Source organism: Trachurus japonicus, chromosome 17 (genome assembly GCF_045865225.1).
Source record: "Trachurus japonicus isolate A0001 chromosome 17, Traja_1.0".
NCBI classification, from domain to species: Eukaryota; Metazoa; Chordata; class Actinopteri; order Carangiformes; family Carangidae; genus Trachurus; species Trachurus japonicus.
Window position 1 is genome coordinate 25,075,116 of NC_140923.1, and position 17,658 is coordinate 25,092,773.

At 43.8% G+C, this 17,658-nt stretch overlaps 2 protein-coding genes across 7 annotated transcripts in view; both read right to left on the minus strand.

Annotated features, from left to right (window-relative positions):
• pik3r2 (phosphoinositide-3-kinase, regulatory subunit 2 (beta)) overlaps window positions 1-9,900 on the minus strand; it is a 39,381-nt gene extending 29,481 nt beyond the window's left edge. For 2 of the 3 annotated variants that reach the window (XM_085804191.1, XM_085804189.1), the window contains exons 1-2: window positions 9,657-9,900; window positions 954-1,892 (exon numbers count right to left, since the gene is read on the minus strand). In XM_085804191.1, coding sequence (XP_085660317.1) covers window positions 954-1,272 — 319 coding nt within the window. In that variant the 5' untranslated portion in view covers window positions 1,273-1,892; window positions 9,657-9,900. Of the gene's footprint in view, window positions 1-953; window positions 1,893-3,605; window positions 3,811-9,656 lie in introns of those variants that run through there. The other variant, XM_085804190.1, reaches the window with a different exon arrangement.
• Window positions 9,901-10,521: 621 nt separating this feature from the next.
• Window positions 10,522-17,658, minus strand: part of mast3a (microtubule associated serine/threonine kinase 3a) — a 29,143-nt gene continuing 22,006 nt past the window's right edge. For all 4 annotated transcript variants that reach the window (XM_085804173.1, XM_085804175.1, XM_085804176.1 and 1 more), the window contains 10 exons: window positions 17,315-17,437; window positions 16,985-17,097; window positions 16,652-16,833; window positions 16,353-16,474; window positions 16,067-16,255; window positions 15,440-15,663; window positions 14,967-15,089; window positions 14,608-14,744; window positions 14,113-14,297; window positions 10,522-13,990 (listed from right to left, as the gene is read on the minus strand). In XM_085804173.1, the coding sequence (XP_085660299.1) occupies window positions 13,125-13,990; window positions 14,113-14,297; window positions 14,608-14,744; window positions 14,967-15,089; window positions 15,440-15,663; window positions 16,067-16,255; window positions 16,353-16,474; window positions 16,652-16,833; window positions 16,985-17,097; window positions 17,315-17,437 (2,264 nt within the window). In that variant the 3' untranslated portion in view covers window positions 10,522-13,124. The remainder of the gene's footprint in view (window positions 13,991-14,112; window positions 14,298-14,607; window positions 14,745-14,966; window positions 15,090-15,439; window positions 15,664-16,066; window positions 16,256-16,352; window positions 16,475-16,651; window positions 16,834-16,984; window positions 17,098-17,314; window positions 17,438-17,658) is intronic.

Sequence of the window (17,658 nt, forward strand, 5' to 3'; positions counted from 1 at the left end):
CGCAGCTGCGTCACCTTTACCATAGTCTGATGGAGTGATCATCATCCCGCTGATCACCGATTGCAGATTGGATTGTAGGGGAAACTATGTTACGTGACCGAAAGCAAATATGTTTCGTCTCGTCTCTCTCTCTCTCTCTCTTTCATGCAAAACCTCAGAGCTTCATCACAATTTTGACTGAGAAACCAAAATGAATGAAATCACGCCGCAGCACCGCCATAAACTAACAGGGTCTCATTACAATCAGTGTGTGTACATGTTGTAAGCATGGTTATATGCAATTGTATAATATATATTATATAAACTATGCGAAACTGGGGCAGAATAACTAAATTAAATGTAACACTGAAAATAATAAAACAAATCAACTATCATCTATACATTTACAAATGTATATCGGTGATCATTCTGACGATCGATTGTCGAGCACAACAACGCTACATTTCTGCTTTCTTATTGGATACTTTCTGCATACCTGAAGCTTACAAACAAAGCTTACAAAAAACCTAAATTGAATACAAACTGAGCTGAAAAACAGAAAACAACAATTGATGAAGTTCAACACAAAACTGCCAACACATACTGTAAGTGGTGGGAGTTTCATTGAAAAATGCACATTCATGGTAGTGGAAGAGTTCAGTAACTCATTGTAATGCTGCAGAAAGTGACAAACTCATTGTCTCATAGACAACATCACATTGTAGAAACAAAATAGTCTTAATTGTTGTTAAAGTAAAGAGAAGTCAATAAAAATCTATGCTGGAACATTATTGAGAACTTTTGTTCATGATCATTTATACATTACCAATATCGCCACATCATATGGTAATGTGACCTTAAAACGTACAATGGTGTTGCTACGAACTATGTTACGAAAACGACGAACCTATTTCGCAGCTGTGTGACTGAGAAAAACCATGTGAAAGACATAATCAATATAGAAACGTCCTTACCTTGACACAGCTCTGGTCTGGGAGCAGCAGGGAGTGGTCGCTGGGACCTGGGCTGACTCCATGGGAGCACCATCTTGACGGAGCCCACGTACTCAACATAAGTCCCGGGGAAGTCGCCTCTCTGCTTGGTGCGCTCGTTGTACCCGAGGAGCCAGCCCAGGCGCTCCGGCTGCTCCTCGCAGCCCTCCTGGTAGTTCTCCATGGACAGCAGAGACGCCTTGCTGACTGTCAGGAGGTCACCAGGCAGCAGATCCAAGTCCTCGTCCTGGTCCTTGGTAAATGCATAGAGGGCACGATACTGAAAACCTTCAGCCGCCATTTTGTTGAAGGAGACAAAAAAAATCAACAAAAAAAAAAAAAAAAAATCAAAATGGCCACCAAATAGAGGATTAGATGGTGCAGCCCGACTGCCACTGCAACAACAGGCTTCGGCTTTGCAGAAATCCTCCTCTGCAACCAAAAAAGGCTGTTGAGTCACTAAATTCTGGTGTTGGATGTTAGATGGGTGGCTCGAGGGAGGGGGTCGGGGGGGGGCGAGGGGAGGAGGGGGAGTCACCCGAAGCTTAGGAGCATTTTCAAAAAGTCGGTATGGTGGCGCTCTGCTGCTGTTGTGGATGTGGCTGCAGCGGTTTCAGACCTGACCTGTGTTGGCGGCCTGGTGCACTTTCCTCAGCTTGATCCCCCGGTTGAGCCAGATGATGGAGCAGAGGGAGAGCGTTGGCAACATGCTCTTTCAAGCTGCGAAAAAAAAACCTGCTGGCTGGGTGCTAGTGGAGTAGCCGGGTAAAAGTCTTTGCCTGCCGAGGGCCCTGTGTCGTTGGCTCCCCACGGTCAAAATGAAGTGGTCTGATTGGAGGACGAGTGGCCGAGTGGGATGGTCTTTAATCCTCTTCACTTCTCTCGGGGTCCCACATGTTCTGGACAGGGATTATGACCGACCTGCACAACACAAAAACGCCAGGAAAAATGAGAAAAGAGGAAAAAAAATATTTGAAATCAGTCCGAAAAATAACAATAATAAAAACAAACACTGAAAGAAATAGAAATAACTGTGATTACGTTCACTAAATAGTCATACGTGGAGCGGGCCACATCTATGTGAGAGAAAGCTTAAAGCGGTGCATGAAAATGGCGAACTGCAGCAGCTCCATGCGTTTGTGCAGTCTTCGGTTAGGACAGAGAGATCGGATGATGCTGCTGCGTCATAACCAACAGCAGACTGGGTCCCTGGACGAGAGCCTCCATTCCCTCCACTCTACATTCACACACTCATCGCCTTAACTGACGCATCACAGTTTCCACAGGAACAAGAAGTTTTACTGTGAAATAAACGTCCCTTCAACTTACACAACAACACGAACGATTAACGGGATGCGAAGAAATTCATGCAGGTTTGGGAAGAAAAAAAGGTTTTCGCAGGGTGAACATGCAAAAGAAACTAAGACCTGCAACATGGCTGTAGGGTGACTAGAAATTTCTGAGACATGCTGAACCTCCTGCAACAGTTTCCTCTCCGTGGAGAGAAAAAAAAAGCCAGATCTGTGATGCTTCAGATATATTTCAGGTTTCATTCTGTCAAAATAGTTAAATCATACTGTACAAAGTCTATTGTGGGTGAGAATACTACATTGACACTCAACTGAGCAACCAAAGACTGACACAATCTCATAAAACACCCCTTAAAAGCACATAACACTCCTTCTAGTCCATCACGTCATGGCACCAATATAGCAAAAGGTCAATCCATGGACCCGAAATTAATATTCTCTGATGGAGATGATCGCAAGGCCCAATAAAATGCCAAGCTCAAGTGCGCAATTATTACTATAAAATAGCGACGTAACAGTTTCAAAAGGACCAATTTTATCTGTGTAGAGGGTTCTGGTAAACCAAATTAATCAGAACCACCACCCAGTTGATTCAAAAAATGAAATTTTGCAGAATATTATAATGGCCAGAATGAAATATGGAAAAATTCATTTATCTTGTTTGGTCATCCGAGGTCTGAGCGGAGAAAAACAAATGCAGCAGGAGTGAAAATTCAAAATGGAAAATATACTGAGGAACAAGACAGTGAGCGAGGAGGAGAGAGAGATTAGGGTTTCCAGATTAAATACGACATCTGTGGTCTGTGGACCAACCGAGGACAATGGTCCTGTTAGCCTCTCAGGACGGGATGAAAAGATGTCAGTGAGGAGATGAAGCAGGTAAAGGAGAAGGGTGAAAGCGACAGGAGGGTGGATGGAAGTTTTGGTCTTTTATGCTAAGACTGAGGAGCTATTTGGGGCAATTTCCCAAAACGTCCAAATCCTCATAGCCATAGGCCTGGTTTGAGAGGCCCGATGTTGTGCAATCATTTTGAATACGTTCCTGACTGGACAATGTTTCGAATGATGCATTGCAGACGCTTAAATAAAATTAGGTGAAGGCATAAAAAAAATAAACCTAGACGTCCGGTATTGCATCTTCGGATGCCAAGGACCATTGCTTTCAAACCTTAGTCTAGATTATCCCCTGTCCCCCCTCCCAACCACGTTCGGAAAGCAAACATACATTCCCTGCAAACCTTTGCATGTAAGAAGCATATCGCCCTTTTAAATAAAGGTTTAAGAGTTATTGTGATAACAGGATGCAGCAGAGTGCAACACTCACCCCACTTTTGGTTCAGAGAGAAGCCCGACAGGCTCAGCCAGACTCTCAGTCCAACATCCTTCGAGTCGAGAAGCAAGAGGTGCCAGGCTAGACACGTGGCACTGGCATACCCAACCACAGCCCGCAATCCTCACACCACCATAACCCCCCCTCCAACCCTAAACCCCCCCCCCCACCTCCCTCCTCTCTCCACCTGCTCTTCACCCCCCCACCTCTCCCAAACACAGAGTCCTGCCTCCAACTGACAACCCCCCCCACCCCCCCCTCCATCCGCAGCCAGCGAAAAAGTCCAGTCGTTTTTCCAGTTGCCATGTTTTATTTGTTTATAGTCGAAGCGCTGCTGCAGAAAAGAGGCAAAACCAAGATGAAGACAGAGCAGGAGGAAAAGTGGTGCGCAGGGTGCCCTCCCGTTCAGCAATCCTTTTTCACCGCTTAGTTCCCAGGCAGAGAAAGTCGTGCGAGGTGAGAGAGGAGTCATCTCTGCAAGAGTCCTGGTCTCTGTGTTGTAGTAGCTCACAGTTCAAGACGGCAGCAGCAGCAGCAGCAGCAGCAGTTGGCAAAGCTCCGTGTCACTGGATCCATTGCTTTTTTAAAAAAAAGACTTTTTATTCAGTCAGAGCAGAGAGCGACAGAGAGCAGTGTGGAAAAAAAACAGTGAGGCTGAGAGATGGAGCACTTTGCTATCACCAGAGTCCAAACGGCTGAGGGAGACCACAGGAAAATAATTAATGAATAGGCAGCAAGTAACTCACTGTTGCTAGAGAGAGGGAAAGCTTATCCTGCACTCTGATTGGCTGCTGCCGTGGCCATGTGCTCCCCAGTCACCAAAGAAGCCGGGCAAATCAAGGAAACGTTCTAATATTAGAAAATGTATCTAGGCAGTGATCAAACGTCTGACCCAAACAACTCCACCTTTTCCCCACACACTTGACTTTTTTCATGTGTGCAGCCTCCATGAATCTTCAGTCAGTGCGATGAAATGATGGTTTAAATCAAATGAAAATGCCACAGGATGAGGATGAGAAACATAACATGGAAAAACTGAAGGCTGCGTGTGATTGGAGAGAATTCCATGAGTCATGAGTCGGACGAAGCAATGAGAAGAGATGTTTGTTTTTCTCTGTCACTGTGGTTTGTTGACAATATGCACCAACATTTTGACAGAGTAATACAATATCCCGAACAACTATTCATTAGAGAGGTTCGTTTAAAAACACTTGGAGTCACTGTAAGTTTGATTTAATTGTGGGGGAAGCGAGCCCTGGACTGAACTCAAAATGGCATCGAGACTTCAGCGTGTTGTCTGCAGACACTGAGTGACTCTTGATGTGTGTAGTCAGCCGGAGGAGCTCTGACCTGTTCATTATACTTCAGTATGCACAACGTAAACTGGCAAATAAGCCATTCAGGGCATCACTAACACAGTCGAGTGATAACGAGCTGTTGTCACTGCTTGTAAACCAATAAATATGACTTGAAGCAAGAGATGTTGTTTTTACTGTGGGTCTCCAATATTCATATGAAAAAACCGAGGTAGTTAATTATTCATTCAAAGGAAGCATACAGGCCTGTGCTATTTTACAACTGATATTATTAGCTGATGAACTGATTTGTTGTTGAGGAAAAAATGTCTCTTTTATCTAATCTGTTTTATATAATAAATATTATTTCATTAAACAAATATTTGATATATAAAAAATGGAATTGGCCCTAGTCTTTTTTTTTAACATCAAGTGGCCAATGCAGATAAAACCTTCTACTATGTTCAATTTACCTTTATTTTGATATGACGTTGATATGACAACACAAATCATGTGATAAAACATTTTCCATGAAACTAAAAACACCTACCACGATATGAATAGCATTTGAAAACCTATTATGGTAAATTAATTGATTGATGGTTGTTCTATCGACCAGCCATACAAGCTAAATCGCTGATCAGCTGTCGCAGCGCAACGGTAACGCACACGTCGCGAGCGTTGCAATCTTATCGGTTAACGGTTAATAATCGGTTAACGAGCGTCGGTTATCAGTCCGAAAAAAAATTCAAAATGTGCATCCCTAATACAAGCCATATAATAATCATAGCCTGGCCTGGAGTTTTGCTATTGATACTTATGCCTGCCACACACATAAAGATAATCGGGCTGATTTTGCCCCGATTTTCCCCCTTCCGACCACGGACAGACACCGCCCGATTATCTTAAGGTCTTAAGATTATCTTATAAGATTCTCTTGTAGTGTGTGGTGTGTTAAGAGTCAAAATTCCCCCGACAATCGGCTCGGAAAACGTTCGGCAACGATAATCGTAAGTATTAAACATGTTCAATATTTACGATTATCGGGGCCGACTTCGGTGGCCGTTTCAATCAAAAGTCATCTTGTGTGTGGGAAGCCGGTGTTGTGCGGAGAAGTGCCTGCTTGCCGAGCTCTGCATGCTGCTCGCGGCAACAAGCCACTTCTCCGCACAGGACCGGCAACCTTACAGAGAGCCACAGTGCAGCCCTGGCATTACATGAGGTTCACACAGACATTCACGCATACACAGGAGGTTTCCTGATAGCCGATAGCAAAGACAGTAGCGCTCGTAGCCGGCCACAGCCGGCAATACAGCAGCCATGTTTAAACGATCATGTGACCGCCGCTCACAGCCCGTCATGTGACAGCGCACGGCTCCCTATTGGACAGCCGCTTGACTGCTCGGCGTCCGGAGCCACAGACACACACAGATGGGATCGTTGTAAAGGCTGAAGTGTCCCGCTTTCATTAAAAAAAAAATTACGTCTCTCTTATTGTCCATTCCGGAAATAGACCCGAAAGAGTAGCTACAACGACACCCCTGGTATCGCTGCTGATGCCGGATTGTTTTCTGACCAGAGGGTCAAGATTCTGAAAAATCTCAATGTGTGTGGTGTGTTGTGTTTGGAATATCGCAGCACACCACACACAATACGATCAAAACTGTTCAATCACAGATTTTTTATCTTCATGTGTGGGGTCTCTCACAGATAATAAATCGGTTGAGATTTATAAAATCTTTATGTGTGTGGCAGGCTTTAGTTAATTAAAAAAAAAAAAAAAAAAAAAAATTAAAATGCAATTAAACATTTGACTGTTATATAATTTTCTGTATCATCAGGTAATAAACTCGTTACTTGTAACTAAACAATAACATAACTGTAACTAATTGGCTGACACGTCTGCATTAACACAGTGTCTTTACATACTATCATATTAACCACAGGAAACTAACCTGAATTTAATCATTTCCCTTATCGATCAATCATCCAGTGATCTGTTACCAATGCAGATGAACAAGTTTCTCTGTAGACCAGAGGGTGTGTTAAGCATCGTCTTCAGCATCATTAATCGAGACTTTTGTGCGTTTCATCAAGTCATATTTCTAGGTAGGTCAGTGCAAATTTATGTGCACCCATTAATTTCTAGAATCTTTGAAAGTTTGAAGGGAAACATGCCTTGACAAATCCAATCCAAATATCAGCAGCAGCAGCAGCAGCAGCAGCAGCTCACCCCACGGCTGTGTGTGCTGTGTAATGGTTTTTCACAGAGCTGCAGCGTTGATGAGGTTAAGAGTGTCTTATATCTGTCTTAGCTTGTACACTTCATATAAAAGGACAAAGCGTGAGGCTTCACACCGATGTGAGTCTCACAGACACAGTTTATGGATTTCATGTGGCCCAGTTTCCTGTTGTTCTTAAACGACTTTCGCAGAGACAAATAAATGCACTGTACAAAGTTCAAACATTTACATGGACACAGCTTTTTCTTTAAAGTTTGTTTATGCGGCGGCCCTGCTGTTGAGGAGCTGACTACAGAGCCACCACGCATGCAGCCTGGCCTCAGGCTATCTGTCCACATGGAAATGAAAAATCTACTGCGCCACAGGCAGGGAGGACGAGCCAACGACACAGAAGCTCGTGAGGACTTACTTTTCAGCCTACAACCGGGGTTTAGGGCGTTTATAATTTATGTTCACCTGAATTCTATCGGTCCTTAATGACGCTGAAAAGCTCACTGTGCTAAATAGAAACATCTGCTGTGAAGATTATGCAGCACTGAGACAACACTGTTTTGAAAAGTCAACTGTGCCACAAGGCTCTACAGTTAATGACGACTCTCTGTGTTTATCAGAAGATATGAGAAGTAGGCCTAAAATCCATGAGGCTGCAGTTTGCATTTAAACATTTTGACTGCGACAAAGGAAAAATAAATCTGTTGAATATAGCACGGGCCTTTTTTTTTGCTGTGTAGTTGGTTTGTAGTGGTTAGAAAGCTTCATACTTGTTTCTTTCACCCAGGTTACTGCATCAATGCCCATTTACCCATAACAAGTCAAATATAAACATATAAAACTGCACTACGACTCCTCCATTACTCTGTTACATTAAAGTATGCAGGTGACACACAGTGGTCTCCACTGCAGTGACTGTACTAATAACTAGTAATGATATTGTGACACAGAGGGGAAAGAAAGGAACCAGTTTTACTTGCTTGGTAATGTGATAATATGAATTATGTAGTAGTTACAGCAAATTAATATAACATGTCACTCAATCGTCAAGTTCTCAGTCTATCATTTTACACACTGTTACTGTAAAATTACCAGGAGTCAAAAATGTCACTCACATGGTCCCAGCAGCCATGGAGGTGGCAAGATCACAATCTAAAATCGGCTCGTTCATCTTCCTGGAGAGTCAAGACAGCTGGTCTTGGGTAAATTATCAGATGTTTCGTTTATTTTCTTGGGTACAGATCCCAGCTCAGAGTCTCCAGCACTTTTCAGTGGAGTCATGCCTAAACTGGCCTTAAAGCTGATTCTGTTGCTATTTTGATCAAATAACACCATTTCAGTTTAACTGGGTCCCCACGGCTGAAGGACGTATAACAAAAATAAATGACACAGCTGTACTGCTGCGTCTCCTGGAACTTGGAAGTTGGCTCAGGATTTTATCCAGCTCCTCCGAGAAGTGACACTTGGCATTTTGCGAGTGCTGCACTTCTTCTAAAAGATTTAATGCAACGAGCCCTGCGAGTCATTCGGAGCATTTTAAGACATTTGGAGAAGGAATGACGGCTTTGGCCACAAGTCATGCTTCACACTGATAAAGCAGCATAATGGAGGATTGACATTTGGTTGCATAATGCTGGATTCAGTAATTAAAGGGGGGGGGGGGGGAGTAGGAGAGGGGTTGGGTGGAGAGGTGGTGGTGGTGGCCTGCACACTGTTAACAGGATTGTCTTATTATGAAAGTGGCACAATTTCCATTAAATCTTTCATGCATCTAAACAATAAAAGCAGGGACATCACACACACACACACACCATGTCAGGGTCTCAGCTATGTGAGGCCTCCACACTGCACGGCCGCCTGCAGGCTGCACTCAATGTAAAGGCACTATTATAGTGCACCACATACTATACCAGTGTTGTGCACCGGGACACAACAAAATCTGGTCCAGTGCAACTTTTGGAATCCTAAAAACATCTCAAATATCATCTCCTTCTTTCTTTTTTTTATGTATGGGGCTATTAGGAGTAAACAACAACAAAAACAACAACAAACTTGGAGGTTTAAATGCATTTGACAACTTCATGGGCTTGTAAAAGTCGTTTTTATCACGTTAATACCAAGAATACACAACAAACTGTAAAAGTATTTAACTAATGCAGGCCCAAAGTAACTTTGAACATTTTAAAGTTCATGTTACAGTAACTTAACGGACTCAACATTTGATACACGTCAACTGTCGACAAGCGCGAGCGTCGAGCAACACGCTGCACGGACAGAAAACACACACACACAAACACACTTTAGTGCAGTGTGTTCAGAGCTGAACGTGTATAAAACAAACACGAGGAGGAAAATCTCATGTTTAAACTTTAAAAGTAGGACACAAGTGAGTAGCGTGGGGCTGCGTGTGGAGAGCACACTTGCAGCACTTCCACCATTTTCCAGTACAGTGGCTGCTGCTGCCGCTGCTGCTGCCTTGCTGTACTGGAAATGTGCAATAACTTGGAAAAACTCACCCGCGGATATTTCTTGACTCTTCGCACTTTTTTGGCTGCGACGCTTTCAACAGTTCAAAGTCGCAGAACAAGGGTCCGTGTGGCGCCGTATGTGCGGACGAGACCTCCTCGATGTGCGCTGAACTTGTAGCTAAACCCTCGGTCCACTTCTCACTTCGCCTCCTCGCTCTCGCTCTTTCTTTTCTTTTCCCCGTCCCTAACTCCCTGCTCCCTCACTCAGCCATTTTCCAGCTCAGCACGGCGCAGGGAAGGGAGAGTGCGTGGGAACTAATATGAAGAGCGCGGAAAGTGACGAAGCCGAGCGGAAAAATCCGAACGATTAGTGAGGGGTCACCGAGTGGCCTCGGCCCATGATGGAAATTTGAACCTGACGATGTTAAGCTGTTGAGGCTGTTTTTTTCTCTGCTTCTTCTTGTCTTCTCCCAACCCGGAGACTCCGGTTCATATGAAAGGGCTAAATTGCTCAACCACATGTTAAATCCGTGTCTAATCCCATGTTAGGTTACATAGGGATGAATTCTTATATTAAGTAACAGCCCCCCCCTCCCCTCTTTTTTTTTTAACACAATCCAAAGTTTAAAGTCCCTCATCACCTAACCACTCATATACATCTAGATCTTACTTCATGGATGGTTTATTTATTTTCAACAGAGAGATGCAGTAAAAACCTGGATATCATATTTAGCGAGTTTTACATTGAGTATTTCCAGTGTATTGTTATGTGGAATAAATTATTACAGTGTAGTTAAATGTTAAGAGCCAAATTTGATCAATACAGTATAACAAATATTGTGATTTGTTATGGTTTCAGGTATTGTGGAAACTATCCCTGATAATGTTGTATGACGGACAGATGACAAAACACTTTGTAGTCTTGGACTTTCCAGTCCTCCGCAATTCATTTATTTCAAGCACTGTTAAGACAATAGAAAAACAGACAATGTCACACCAGTCTGCACCAGATACCCACATGGTAAGAATTTCACAAAGGCCAGTTTGTCATTGGGTGACAAGGAGGGGGGTGTCGAGTGGGGAGCAACAACTTCTAACACACAACCACGCTAAAACAAGTGTGGTAAATATATACCGTATGACAGTTGAGCACCCATGTGAAGACATGGAGTTTATCACACACACACACACACACACACAGAGAGGCAAAAAGAGAGATGAGGAGTTCCTTGTGATGCTTAATTTTGATGCGTGGTAAACCGCTGGTATGGACTGATGTTGCTAACCACAGAACAAACTCTGATTTAAAAAAAAGTATAACATGAGGATACAACTTCAGGTGAAGAGATACAGATACGACAGTTTGGTGATGATGCAAACATGAAGAAACATTAAATCCTAAGAACATACAAAGATGTATATATTGCATCAGAAATTCAGTGATAAATCCCACACAGACAGAAGTTGTTTTGTTTTTACCTCAAGTACAATGAACAAATGTGTAACTTCTAGTTTAACCTGAACAATCTATAACCATTACTCAAAGCTTATTAATTCCCACATTAGAGTTCCCTCCACTACTGTATGTGTGTGAGAACAAAAGACACACTTTTTTCCCCCATGTAACAAATGAAACTGAACTGAGACTGAAAGCATTTTTGGTGGTTGATCAGAACACTTCCTGAATGAAAATAACAAATTCAAAATGTGAAGATACAAAGTTAAGGAATACATACATGAATACCAATTCCCATATGTTCATATGTCCTCCCTCACTTTAAAGCTCAAATCAGTGATAATTCATGACCCATCCAACGAGATTATTACCACAAATATAAAAAAAAAAAAAAGAAAAAAAGAAGAAACTTCCTCAAATGTGTGAATCGTGTAGAAATTGTATTGGGATGTGAATTATGCACAATCATTTGAGGATGATCACAACAGGAGATTAAGACCAATGCCGCTTAAGTGGCATTACACATTATTCATTCTGAGTCCATCTACCCATACAAGGTCACTTTCAGATACCACCTACAGCTGCTATAAGGTCCACCATTGTTTATGCAATATACATCAACAGCATAGGTTATTAGTACTGCAACAAGACCGTTTCCATATCAAAATATACAAAACAAAAAGGAGATCACCTCGACTCATTCCTTCATCCATTCAGGGCTTCTGCTTGAAATCTGTCACTCCCTGTCATTCTTTTTTTTCCCCATAATAATTTAACAAAAGAAAAAAAAAACATGATAAGTCCACACACACATATTTGCACTAAAATGTAAACATTCATTCATAATACACTTTTTTTTTTTAAAACAGCCAATGGAGCCAGTTTTGTGTGTTGCATCCACTGTACAACGTTTGAATCCCACAGAGAAAGAGATCGTCCTGGAGTGTAAATCTAACTGTCTACGGCTACGACAACTTGTGCAAACACTTGAGCTAGACTACGTTTGTTAGGAGCTGGACGGAGGTTTGACTCTACAAGGAATTAGAAGACAGATACAGCAGCCTGGTTTCCAAAGGTAGTCGCAAAGCTTCATCTACGCACCTGTGTTTTGATCAGGTGATGGTTTAAACCGCTGCTAGAGTGCCAGCACTTGCGCTTTTTTGAAAATTGTATTTAATTCTTTTACAGGACAAACAGCAAGTGGAGGTAAAGCCCATGCATGCATGAAGCTTTGTTTTATGTACAACTACAGTACCTCTTTTAAATGGTTCCTATGGTTAAACCATGCTTTGGCAACAGCGCTAGACTTTTCTGTTGTTGTTGTTGTTATTTTATCCATTAAAATATTAATACAATGTCTGTGTTCAAGATTGATGAGTCTAAATGTTCACCACCACAAATGAAATGTTAAATTTCTTCTGAGGCAGCACAGAACATCTTGTTAAATTTTACAATACATTATATGTTGCAGGAGAGACACTATAGCTTTCTTTCAACGACTCAATCTGAACACAAATCATCACCCAGTTCTAGACAGGCATTGCGGTATATAAAAATGAACCATGGTACGATATTGACCTCCCCTATTCTGCACCTGCTGTAAAACTACTCAGAGTTGTTGCGTCGCTTTTTCTTTTTGTGCAATTCCTGAAATAAGAACAGCTGAAGCATCCAAGGCATTTTTAACAACTAAAAAAACAAGATGAGCATAAAAAGTCATAAATAAGTTTCTTCATTTAAAACAAAAAGTATTTACAAAATACATCAGTTACTGGTGCCACAGTGATTTGAGAACCGAGAGAAAAAAAAAACAAGCAACTAGGAAGTAAACACAGTTTGGCAGTCAGTTATTCTGTTAACAGTGTAGCAGGATGCATATATTACTGAGAAACATCAAGTTGAAATTGTTCTTCCATCTTCTAGGAGTTGCTTATGATGATTCGGGGACTTGGGTCACAGTTTTCTGGACACAACATGCAAGGCCTTCAAAATGTAAGTACAGTAACAGGTCCAAGACTTCACTTCTCTTTGTTGACCTGTGATCCCTGGCAAAGTGAAAACTAAAACCCTGCTTTGTCTTTTGACTTGGCTTTCTGCTGTGATGTTGTACCCTGTGATCCTCTTCCCTCCAACTTCACGCTGGATTCTGCCTGGGCCGAGTTGAGCCAGGACGCCTTGAATGCCTTCGGCTGCATGACGGGGATCGTGGGGCTGGGCGTCGCCTCTCTCTCCTCCAAGTCATCGAAACACACTTCCTGCACGGCCTCCTGTTTCTTGAAGGAGTCCCTGCGCTCCGACAGAGCCAGCTTCCTCATCACCACCACCTCTTTGGAGTGGTGGTTGCCGCCGCGGTGTTGGGGCGAGACGGTGGAGCGATGGTGCTCGCTGCCTCCGGCGGCTGCGTCCTGGTGGCCTCTCTGCCCTCCGAGGTACAACCCCTGACGGCCGTGCTCGCCGACACACACGAACCCGGTGGCCGTGTCCCCATCCATGTCCTCCAGCCCCTCCCCCTCGGACAGAGGCCCCTCCATGGTGTGGCGCCGGGTGCTGTAGGCCTTCCTTTCCGCGTGGTACCCTGTGGTCTTGTCTCCTGTCAGCTTCTCTGCTGATTGGACCCTCTTGAGGAGCGGCGAGCGTGGCGGCTCTGCACTGCGGGGGCGCACAGAATGCCGGGCGATGGTGGGAGGGGACAATGTTTTGCCATGGAAACCCTGTAGGGACTTGGGGTGGCTGAGGAGGCAGGATGGAGAGCACTGGGGAGAGAGAGGCTGAGGGGGTGGGATGCAGGCCAGTGGTGAAGGAGGAATACTGCTGGTGGACTTGCAGCGACCAGCTTTGGTGTAGCGACCCAAAACATGTAGAGAACTGGGGCGGGCCTGTGGTACAGGCGAGTTAGGGGAGCTGGAACAAGGAGAGGAACTCGAATCTACAAGAGACACAACGAGAGAAAGAGAGAGAGATAAAATGTTATTGTTCATTCTGGGGGGAAAAAAACGACAAAAACACACAAGGCAATACCTTCGGATGATAAAAAGAATCCTCTCTTACCTCCGGAGTGGTCAGGGGCAGGAGAGCGACATGGTGTGGAAGGCCCGGGAGAGAGGCTCTGGGTGGGGGAACCAGAGAGGCTGTCACTAGATGACTGGTGGAACCCTGAAGAGAAGCTACGACTGCTCTGCATGGGCGGAGCAGGTGTATGCTTAGACAGCTTCTTCAAGATGCTACGTCGCCTGCTGCAAGAGAAAAACACAGGTGTCAGATGTTTATATCGTTTGTGGCACTTTTCTTTCCTTCACCTCTTTTCAAGCTAACTTACATGGTAAATACATAAAACCTCACGTTGAGCAAAAAAAAATTTGCACCTTAATCCATAGTCCACCTAAAGAACAACTCCTGATCAGTTCAATTATATTTGTTTATAATTGGAGTTTTCATTTTGTGTCATGATGCCAAATGAATTATGTCTTATTAAAGTCAAATATTAAGCTTCACAATGCAGCTGTAAAAGTTAAACAGTAATGTCTTCAGTCTCCCCTCATGTACCTGTCCTGCCCGTCCTTCCTCTTGCTCTTCTTGCTGCGCCGGGCCATCTTGGCCTTGTAGCTTGCCTTTCTGGCAGGGCCCACCTTGATGGAAGTGTTCTCCAGTGCAGTTGTCTGCAAGGTCACCTTATTGCCACTCTGTTTAAAGCAGATTAATACAATTCATATAAACATCTATTGAGGAGAAGAGCCACAGAATGACATGTTATCATTGTCAGAATGTATCCTAAGAGCAAGCTTTTTCCATGCTAAACAGATATGTGGATGTTATCTGTACATGTGTACCTCAATAAATAATACAGTATGTGAACAGGAAATAAAAGTCCAGTACGCATTATCCCCATTAACGGGCTCTCTTACCTTGAGCAGGAGCTCGACCACCTCAGTGTGGACGAGTCCCTGGACAGACTCCCCGTTGACGTGAGTGATGAGGTCACCAGCCCTCAGTCCCGCCTCATGTGCAGGACTGCCCTCCTCAACACACTGTCAACACAAAGACACACAACATCAGATCCACATTACTGGTCAAGCAACCATCTAAAGGGCTGTTATCACTATGGCAATGTTACATCTACTTATTATTAGCAGTTTTTTCAGTTTATTTACTCAAAAATACAAATATAAATTCTAACACATTAATGCACTAGCATGAGCATTAGATAAGTCAAATTCATTCATAAAAACACAAGAGTTGATTCAATCATTAAGTCTCTATAGCCTTTGACTGTTAATGAATGTTGACTGTGTGTTGGTAACTACAATCCTACATTTACATATTGAATTTTCCATCCATGATGAACGCCATCAGCTAAACCTGAGATAAGGATACATACCCAGACCATGTGGTGGACAGTGTAGATATCACTGTCTCCCATGTAGACCCGGATAGCTCGCAGTGCGAAGCCGAACCTCTTCCCAGAGCTGTGGATGACCACAGGAGGCCTGAGGCAGCTGATGTTGACGGACAGGTCGCGGCTGGGAGACGAGTCCCTGGACGAGGGGTTGGATGACAAGGACAAGGAAGATTTGGGGCTGGTGGGAGGACCTGCTGAGTCGTCTGGGACAGGAAAGGAAGATGTTTAGAAACATTATCAGCTGAGTACTTATGTGCAGAAACAAATACAAATCGGAAAACTCTTTAGTATTTGATTAATTTACTTCTACTAAGTCGCCACATAATCATCCAATGGGAAGTTGTTCCACTAAGAATGAGTTTGAGAGTGATCATCAGGACAGTGTTGGTATTTATGGTGTCTTGTGCAAATCACACAGGATCAGGCTGTAGAGGGCACTATAAACAAACAAATAGTCTTTGCAAATGTAGTCAGATTACATTTGTCCCTCTACAAGACAATTCATTTGAGAAACAACTGAGTTTATACACGTTTCAATGTAAGGGACAAAGATGGTGGTTCTTTGTATTTTGTATGTAATGTACAGATTGTTATCAACCTGTTTACCTGGGGTGATGATGAGAGAGAGGCCAGAGACAGAGGCAGACTTTGGGACTTTGCCAGCTGGGGCCCTGGGTTTCTCTGGGGTCTCCAGCTGGTGGGCGATACGTCGGGATGCCCCTCTCCTGAACGATGGCCTGGTGCCCGTGCTGTTGCTCCGGAGGCGGATGCGGCGCAGGTTGGAAACCATCCCGTCTATGACCACGAGGCAAAGAGTGTCAGCAGTGGCATTGCAAATGCGATATGACGGGCGAGAACGCTAAATAAAAAATATTTTGTCAGTCTGCCTTACCCTCCTCCTCTGCAGCGATGGAGAAGCGAGGCATGATGTCCAGGCTCTGGGTGCTGTTCATCACCAGTGGGCTGGCGCTGCGCTCCGACTGGGAGGAACTGGACGAAGCGCGAGGACGCAGACTGCAAACGGAGACAAAAGATCACGTAGTTCATGAGTATTTCAGGAAAGAGAGGGGGATATTACATTTCTGTCTCACATGTTTCATAAAATCTGTGGCTAGCAAAGCAAGGGGGAGGACTGAGTTTATTTCCTCTCGTAATAAGGACATCACTCTCTCTGGCGTGTCATGCTCTCACCTCCCTCTGTGTCCATCTGCCCTCCTGTCTCCACTAGCCAAGTGTTTGTGCCCATCGCCGGGGGAAAGGACTCCCCTGCCCTCCCACCGCTCCTCCTTCTCCTCGCTGTGGCTTCGCTCCGATGACGACAGGCTCTGATTGGATGGTGTGGAGGTGGACAGGTGCTCTGTGCTGCTGTACACCTAGAGGTTAAGCAGAGTGTGGTGAATCATTGCTCTAATTTTGTATAGATGCGCATCTACTGAATAAACACACTCATTTTGTATTGTATATCAGCGTGATTTGCATTAGCTGCAGTATGTCTTTTAATACTGTATAATAAAGAAGAAATACCTTGTTGAAGCGATGAGCCACGGAGGAGAACTGTCGCAACTCCAAGGAGGATTCATCATCGTTGGTTTCATCGTCGTCATCTGAGCCCAGATGACAGTATCGCTCTGATCGGGCTGCAGAGATCACAATGACAGCGCATTAAAAAAAAATGTAAAATTGGTGGAATTGGTTTTTCCCGAAATTAAATTGCCAAGAGGCATCACTGTGAAATTAGGTTGCCCCCTCCTCCCCCCTGAAGAAAAAAAGTCTAAATATCTGACAGCCTCTTCTGAGGTGTGTCTAGCTTTGTGGGTGCACTGTGTGAGTTTTTTTATGAATAAATCATCATACTGTCAAAATAACTGGTGTCCTCTTCTGTCTCTAGCTGAGGTATGAATTCAGCCTTCTGCCTCAGGAGCCCGTTCCAGTCCAGGCCCAGGAAGAACAGATGCATCTTCACTTCAGTGGTTCCACCTGAAGAGGAAACAAGGCAAATAACTGTCATGTCACATCTGGTTTACAACTATTCCTCGTCCAGGAGTAAGGAGAGGCTCCCCTGGTAACATTAGTAAAATGACTGCAATGTTTTTCTCTTAAAGCTATGACTGACTTTCAATCTATTGACTGTTAATCTGACAATTATTTGCTCAATTACTGGTCTGTTGTACAAAATCTGCTGGCAACAAATGTCCTAT